Source organism: Camellia sinensis, chromosome 9 (genome assembly GCF_055761805.1).
Source record: "Camellia sinensis isolate YWXY chromosome 9, ASM5576180v1, whole genome shotgun sequence".
NCBI classification, from domain to species: Eukaryota; Viridiplantae; Streptophyta; class Magnoliopsida; order Ericales; family Theaceae; genus Camellia; species Camellia sinensis.
In genome coordinates this window covers 50949435-50958489 of record NC_138969.1, presented here as the reverse complement: position 1 = coordinate 50958489, position 9055 = coordinate 50949435, and the positions used below count along the sequence as shown (strand labels likewise).

Here is a 9055-nt window from a genome sequence, read left to right as displayed (position 1 = left end):
TTGGGATGTAAATTTATTGTAAAATGACTTGATTGTAAGATGTTTATGGTATAATAGTTATATTATGAGATATTTTTCTCCCAATTTTAGTGTTAATCGTCACTTTGATCCAGGTATTGAGACACATAAGCAACAATGACCCATAAGTTTAATTAGATGCATGTAGAATTTCAAATGGGAGAGGATAAGCTATTATGAAGAATTTTCAAATCACTAGAAGAGAAATTATTCAACATTCAGGCGTGGTTTGGAAAGTAGGTTAGTTTTTTAACTTTTTTGACTATTTTAGCTTGGAGTTAAGAGCATCTCCAACGGTGCATTACTTTTTTCACCAAATTTGAGTAAAAAATAGCTCATTTTCTCAATTTGATATGGCTTGCTCCAACGGTGTGCATCAAAGGAAGGGACGTCCGGTGGGTCGACCGGTAAGGCTTAAAAATATTTTTTTTTACCTTTTTGAACTTGTTTGAACCTACCTAGTTGAACTATTTGAACCTGTTTTCGGTCGACCGGTGGGTCGACCGGCCAGACATCTAGCCGGTTGACCGATAGGCCCACTTGCAACGTTACAGCACAATGAATTGGTGAAGGCTCACGCAGATTCTCAGTTTGGTAAAAAATTTGCTCCGTTCTCAGTTTGATATCAATTTTGTGAAACCATTGGAGAAGAAAAAGTGACTTTTTTTATCAAATTTAAATTTGATACTGAATCTGGTGCAACGTTAGAGATGGTCTAAAAAGACTTTTGGTTTTTTTGACTTTTTTATGAGAGAAAGAATGTAATGATTATGGATTGAATGTGATATTTTATCTTATTGAGTTAAAAAATTTAATTTGAATGCACAAATTTACAAGTATTTTTACCCTTGAAGTTGCTTACCTTTATATAGAGTATTCTGTCGCCTCCTAAAATCTCTTCCTTACAAAACTCATTCCATCTAGGAGCAACACGTTATCTAGGGTTAGGAAAAACTTCTCCTCAATATAAAAATTTATTTTATTTTTTATGGCTATTTTAGCAAAAAAAAACCTCCAAACCCACTTCCCAAATAGGCACTCATTGTATGAGAAAGTGCAACAATTAGTGGATATTGTGAATCTATCATATATTGAGGAACAAATAAAAGTTAGACATAACAATTTTGTGTTATAAAATCTATTTTTAAGTCATACTAGCTCAGTTGGTAATCAATCGGGAGGGTACTCTGATACTGAAGTTAATAACAATTCACAAGATATTCAATGCATAAATAATTTGAATGCACAAATTTACACGTATTTTTACCCTTGAAGTTGCTTACCTTTATATAGAGTATTCTGTCGCCTCCTAAAATCTCTTCCTTATAAAACTCATTCCATCTAGGAGCAACACGTTATCTAGGGTTAGGAAAAACTTCTCCCAAAACCCTAACTACAACTTAGGAGACACTTCCACTCGGACTCAACATTCTGACCTAATGTCTCAGCCACCATTGTATGGTCAGCATCAACACATCGGCCAATAACAATTTGCCACTTGCAATCTCCACCCGAGAGTGTATCACGTGGCCTTACTCAAAATTACGTCTCCATAAAAATGAAATATAAAAATGTTTATAGAGGCAATCAAAATAGCCTTGGATAAAGTCGAGTGGAAAAAAAAGATTCATAAATCGACCGCATTTGATAAGGCTTAAAACTTGGTTTGGTTTGATTTGGTTTAATTTGGAAATCAAATATAATACATAAAATTATACATAAGCATTTTCTTTTCTATAGGGTCAATAATGATTTATATTTGTAATATTGGCAATGTAACACAATTAAAGAGTTATCTTAAAAAATTCTCATAAAATTAAATTTGTAAATAAAATTTATTTCATCAAATTTTAATTTATATCATACATTTAAATTTTAAACACTCTTAAAAGTATATAATATTTCTATAATTCGTAATAGTCATTCCGTTCACTTTTGTTCAAAAACTCCACTGTTTGGTAATGATTACATTAATCATTGCTGCATTAAGCATTATCAAATAAAATACTTATAATCAAATAAATATGTACTCATTGCTACATTAAGCATTATCAAACAAAAGTACTTACAATCAAATAAATTTCTTTATTATAAAAAAATCTTATATTAATATAATGATGGTTTCTGTTGTGTTTATAACTATGTATTATTGATTTTTTTTTACATAATTAACTATTCAATGAAATGTATGTTTTCTAATATTTATAAATAATATCCAACTAATTAGCAAAAAATATAGAGAAATAATCGGCGAGTACAGTGACAAACGCTCGGCAGCCAAACCTAACAAACCGGATAAGAATTTCTCTCGTCACCGGGTCAGCCGGTCACCATATTAAGGACCCACCAAACACTGCATATTGAATCCACGTGTCCAAAATAATGACGTATCCCATTTAAGGCTGTGTTTGACACAGGCTCAAATTAATTGTAGAGGCTGACCCAAAAAGACAAAATTGGCACAAGAGCCATGCCATGATTTTCAATAAAGTTTCATACAAGCCTATTAATGTGGGACCCACAAACCTTATCCACCCCCTTATACCTCGCCACGTACCCCTCTTAGTCAAAGCCTCAATTACCATGCACATGCATACTATATAAATAAATATTTATTTATTTATTTATTGGTATGTGAAAAAGACAGTTAACTTACAGGTGGCAGTAACACGTGTCAGCCTTCCCTTCTCCGGCAACTATAACCGGCGTTGTCGCTGGGTCTGACTGTTGGGATCTATGAAACCATTTTGTTTTCTTTAGTTCTAAATCTTTCTATTTATATAGATAATTATTACCCATTTGGCCTAATTTAAAAAGAAAAAAATTAAAACTTGAAGGTTACTTTAAAAGAAAGATAGAATTGAATTGAATTGAATTGAAATATTGTTTGTTGAGACAAAGCCAACAACTATTTATTATTATTATTTTTAATATTATTTGTATATATATATGTTGCTTGACAGATATGGAAAGTTTTTTATATGATTCCATACATATTTATATTGCATCAAATTGTTTTTTTATTTCATAGGATTTAATATTTTGGGTGGACATGAAAGGGTCCACGGTTTTAATACTTTTTGTCACCCCATTCATTTGTGATCTATTGAATTCAATGTGTAATCATTAGGGATAATTATTCAGTAATTTCGAATTATAGACACGTGATAATCCATAATATTATAATTGGTAGAGAAGATAGATATTGTGCTGTGTGACTAGGAAATATGAGGAGGCATATTGAATAATAATTGATTAGGGAGTACATATACGTGATACTCCGGGAATATTGAATAATTTCCCCTAAAGTAGAGCTACCAAAGTGTAAAATTTAGAAAAACAAAACAAACACACAAAAAATATTTTGTAATTCAAAAATCCAATGTGTAGATTTGATTTATTTTAAGTATAATTCACATAATAATTTTTAAAAAATATATTTTTTCTATCTAATTAAATTTTTTTTTTCAATTTCAAATGATAATATGTTAATAGCAGTGAGTATCGACGATGCGATGATATATCTGTTGAAATATTGGTGATTAAATGTATTGTAATTCTAAAATTCTATTATGTATCAACTGATAAGTTCAAACAATGATTAGTAGTGGTAAGTTCACAAGAAGAAAAGCAAAGCATAGTGAATTTTGGGACACAATATTGCAATAAATGATTAAGGAAATTTTACAAGTAACATTAGCAAAGTAAAAGCCCAGAGGGTCTAAAAAAAAACAAACAAAAACAACTCTCTGCTGATTATCAGCTTGATTTTGAAATTACATGAATTCATTAACATGATCCAGCATGTCTGGAATTTAAAATTTCAACATGCCACTGCAGTAGCTTTCCCTCTCATCTTCAGTAGTCGTCGTAGTACTGCCGCTGTTGATGTACGTTGAATTCGAATTCAACGGCGCCGGACTCGATGAACGTGTCGACATAGTTGATAAGACAGATGCAAAGCTGAAGTTGTTGCTGTTGTTGGATTGAAATTTTGAGTTTTCAGATGGATTAGGGTTTTCAATGATGCTTTGATCAGACCCATAATATTCGTAGTTTGGTAGGGACATGTAATCTTCTCCCAAGTTTGAAGCCATTCCATTGCTTTGCCAATCATTTAGTTGACAATTTTGGGAGCTAAAGTTGGTAAAATTTGATGAGAATTGGTCCACATTTGGTTCCATGAGTTGGGCTTCATTAGGAAATGGAATATTGCAAGTTGGAATTTCTTGATCAATTAGGGTTTGAAGTTGGTTAGGTTGAACCAATTGTGGCATTTGGTTTTGAACTTGTGGGTAACAAAGCTGGTTTTCTTGAACATTTTGGAGAATGAGGTTTGGGTTTTCACGGTGAGAGGTTAGGAGAGAAGTGGCTATCCTTAGCAATTCTGGGTTTAATAAGGGTGTTTGAACACCAAGAAATCTTGAAAGATTCATTTGAGATGAGTTGTTGTAGAAAGATGAGCTTAGAATTGAAGAAATGTCAAGAAAATCAAGGCGGGGACTGTGAGTCACTGGATCGATTCCCATTCGGAGAAGCCTTTTTCTGATATGGGTATTCCAATAATTTTTTATTTCGTTGTCGGTCCTGCCGGGCAAGCGAGCAGCAATAGCAGACCACCTAAGTCAAACAAAGAAGAGAATACAAAATCAGACTTTTGTACATAATTGTTAAGAGACTCAAGCTTCTCTCATATTACTGGACGACAAATCGTGAGAAAAACATGTTTGGTTATCATTTTTCAAAAACACTTATCAGAAAATTCTACTTTTTTATTTTTCATTTTTTTTTTTTGTTTTTACTGAATTTTTTTTAATATTTTGAGCAATTTTTTTAATTTTTAAACATACCTAACATACTTATACCTAAAAAGTAAAAAAAATTTGAAAAAAAACTTTTTAAAAATTTACTAAATACCAAAAATACAAAAAAAATATGATAATTCAGTACATTTTTATATTTTTATGTATTTATTAATTTTTAAAAATATTTTTCACAAATTTTTTACTTTTTAGATACATCTAAGTAAAGTGCATCTAAAAAAAGTAAAAAAAAAATTAAAAATTTTAAAAATATTCACTAAAAATAAAAAAACACAAAAACTTAAGGGCAAATTACATATACACCCCTCGAGGTTTGGCTAAATTACAGATACCCCTGAGGTTTGAGAAATTACGAATTCCCTCCTGAATGCTATATTTGCATAATATATTTGCATAAGAAATTAGGGGGTAATTTGTTATGAAATATAAACCTCAGGGGGTAAATTGTTATGAAAATACAAACCTCAGGGGGCGGGATGTAATTTCCGAAACCTCAGGGGAGTATCTGTAATTTAACCAAACCTCAAGGGGTGTATATGTAATTTGCCCAAAACTTAAAAACTCAATTTTTTAAAAACCTAATTCAAAAAATTCAAACCAAACATAATTTTTGTCTCTAGAAGTTTAATCATCTCTCACAACTAGATGTCCAGTTATATGACAGAGAGACTAAAAAAAGTAAAATGTCACGTACCTAGGAAAATTATTTAAAAAATAAATTTTCTAGGTGCGAAACAATTTTAGAAAAAATGGTTAAATCAAAACAGGAAAAACAACTTACTTATTTCCTAATATAATATGTAGTTGGATGATTGTCTCTTCCTCTTCAAAAGAGAATCTTCCTCTTTTGATATCAGGCCTCAAATAGTTGGTCCAACGAAGCCGACAACTCTTTCCACACCTTTGCAGACCTGTATGTAACAATTGTATAAAATATTACAACATATCAAACTTTAAAAACCCAGAAAAACTCATAAATAATTCAACCATGCGAACAATAAACAACATTGAAAACTGAAAAAATAAGAAATATATACCTGCATTCTTTGGAAGTGTCCTCCAATTTCCATAGCCATTTTTCTGAATATAATCTATTAGCTTCTGATCTTCCTCAGGAGTCCACGGTCCCTTTTTAAGCCCATTTTTTTCACAACAAGGTGTTCTTCCCATGCTTAACTTTGTTTAGTTTATCACAAACTGAACTGCTCTAGAGAGAGAGAGAGAGACACAGAGAGAGAATCCCAACAGAAGAGAAGATAGAAAGATGTAGGTCCGTATGGGAAGTGCAGGTCCGTATGGGGAGTGCTCGTATATATAGGCCATTTTTTTTTTCTTTTTTTTTTTTTTTTTGAGGGACTGGACTAGATAAGTGGATTGTAATTTTTCGGATTATTAATTTGAATATTGTCTTTGATTATTTAGTTAAAAATGATGTGTATCATATGTTTATTTTCTCACGAGATTCAATGTCTTGAAAGGATTATCTTATTAAATCCAATGTTTGATTGAAATATTATTGTGAAAGATAAATGCTCAATAAACTAATTTTCTATTTTTAATTATTTATTAAGTAATAGTAATATGACTTTAATATTTTAATTTTTTTGCTATGTTAAATAAAAATTAAATAAATTTATTTTTTAAATTAAATAAATAAAACATCAATAAGAATTTATGTTATTTTTAAAATAAAATTTCAAATAAATTATTTTTAAAAAATAATAAATATTAAATAAAAAATAAGTAAAAATTAAATAAAATATCAACAAAAATTTAAAATAAAACATCTATAAAAATTCATTTAAAAAATTAAATTAAATTATTTTATTTTATTTTATTTTTTAATTGAGATTTTTGTATTCTATTTTATTTTATGAAATACAACGCAAAACCAAATCAAATATTTTGAAGACAAATGTGTCGTTTTACAACTTCACCCTATAGGATTTCAATCCCACATCCCCTAGAACATAATAGTTGTCAACAAATTCTCAAACAAATAATAAACTCCATGATGGATTGAGTATGGAATCCAATCCTCTTTCCAATCCTTGTTTGAGAATATGATTAGCCTAAAATAACTTATTAAAAGATAAAATAGACTAAAATAATCAATAAAATAAAATATTACATATAACTTATAATCATTTCACTTTTTCTTTCATAACTATCAAACCAACTATTAAAAAACTTGTTTGGGAAAGGCTAAAAATTAACTTTTTAGGCTAAAATTTACAAAAATATAAAATAAGTTAAAATAGTCAATAAAGTAAAATATCACATTAAATTCATAATCATTTTTTTTTTAACAAATATTACATTCAACTACAAAAAACATTTAACCATCTTTTTAAATCTGAAAATTTTAATCTATTAAAATAAACAAAAACTAAAATAACATACTAAAATAGCCATCCAAGTAAAACCTTTGGTGATTTGAATCACACGGTTTGAATAGCAAACCAAACACAGTTTTACTGTTTGTATCACGTGATTAGGCTAAAATAGCTCACTTCTTTCGGGATTTGAATTACAAACCAAACAAAGTAGTGTTTGTATGTATAGCAGAGAGAGAGAGAGAGAGAGAGAGAGAGAGAGAGAGAGAGAGAGAGGAGAGAAGCGGGAAGTCAAAGGAATACGGTGCCGTCTTTTTCCATCATAAAGGCGACGTGTACCCTCTTTTTGGAGAAAAAAATTTTGAAACTTCAACCTTCAATCTGAGTCTCTCTCTCTCTCTCTCTTAAGATGGTAAATTTTGGTCCCGTTTAACAATTTAAAATTTTAGTCAAAAATATTATTCAGTGAGTTTAGTTTGAGATTCTGAATTACGTTTTTTAAAAATTAATTTTTTTGTTTTTTATATATTTTTATTTTTAATGAATATTTTTAAAATTTTAAGTTTTTTTTTTATTTTTCTAGATGCATCTTATTAGATATGTCTAAAAAATAAAATATTTATGAAAAATATTTTTAAAAATTAATAAATACACAAAAATATGAAAAACATATTAAATTTTCATATATTTTTTTTTATATTTTTGGTATTTAGTGAATTTTTTTTTAAAAAAAATCACAAAAATTATACTTTGTAATTGTATTTATATTAAAAACTTGCTTAAAATATTAAAAAAATTCAGTAAAAATAAAAAAAAAATACGAAAAACAAAAAAGTAGAAATTTTTGAAAAATATTTTTTAGAAACTCAACTTGTTTGTCATCATCTAAAAAAATCAAAAAGGCAAAAAGTCTTTATCCTATTTAAGTCACATCACCTCTTTACCACATCACTTCAAACTCAACATATACTCAATACATATTTAATCAAAAATAAAAAAAATACACTTATTTATAACTTATTATATCATACTTTTTGTTTTTTTACATTTTCTTATGAAAAATAAAAAAATTACTCTCTTCGTCTTAAAATAATAATTTTTTAAAAAAAATTTAACTTATTTTAGTAGTACAATTATTACATTTTAAAAAATTTAATTTTTCAAAATTATCCTTTAATAGTATATTTTTAAAAAAAATATCAATGGTCATAATTATATTTTTTGTGTTGTTAATAAATTTAAAATAATAATAAAATATAAAATTTATATCATTCTAATTCTTAATTTTTTTAAAAAAAATTAATATTTTAAGAAAATAAAAATAAAATAAAAAAACTAATATTTAAAAAAAAAGAGTATTAAAATAATCGCTTCTCAAATCATGCTTTACTTTAAAATAAACAAATGTCACACCATTTCACAGTATTTCTCTCTCTCTCTCTCTCTCTATAGTCCATACAACTTTCTTTCTTTTTTTTTTTTTCTCACATCACATACATCTTGTTTGGTTTGTATTTGAGAAACATATTTTGAGATAAAAAGTACAAAAATTTATTTGATTTGATTTTTTTTCAAAAGATGTTTTGAAAAATTATTTTGAGGGAGAGTTTTGAAAAAAGTGATTGATTTGATGTGTATAAGAAAGAGATTTATTTGAAAAACTTGTAAACTAAATAAGTTTTAAAAAAAAATTAAAAAAATTTATTTGGTTTAACTACTTTTAAAAATTTATTTATAAAAAATTTTTTCTAAAATTTTTTTAGAAACAGAAACCAAACAAGGCCGTCATTTTCCGGCGGTGTGTCTCTCCTTGCTTTTTGTCATTCATATTAGCTGTCATCAACGCTGTTAAGGCCACGTACTATCAAATTCGTTTGA

At 28.1% G+C, this 9055-nt stretch overlaps 1 protein-coding gene across 1 annotated transcript; it reads right to left on the bottom strand.

Moving 5' to 3' along the window:
- Positions 1-3656: 3656 nt before the first annotated feature.
- Positions 3657-6134, bottom strand: LOC114321138 (transcription factor MYB102). The gene is made up of 3 exons (XM_028268285.2): positions 5879-6134; positions 5623-5752; positions 3657-4638 (listed from the first exon to the last, which is right to left on the bottom strand). Exons 1-3 carry the CDS (start codon positions 6009-6011, stop codon positions 3834-3836), a joined length of 1068 nt encoding a protein of 355 aa, XP_028124086.2. The 5' UTR covers positions 6012-6134; the 3' UTR covers positions 3657-3833.
- Positions 6135-9055: the final 2921 nt, after the last annotated feature.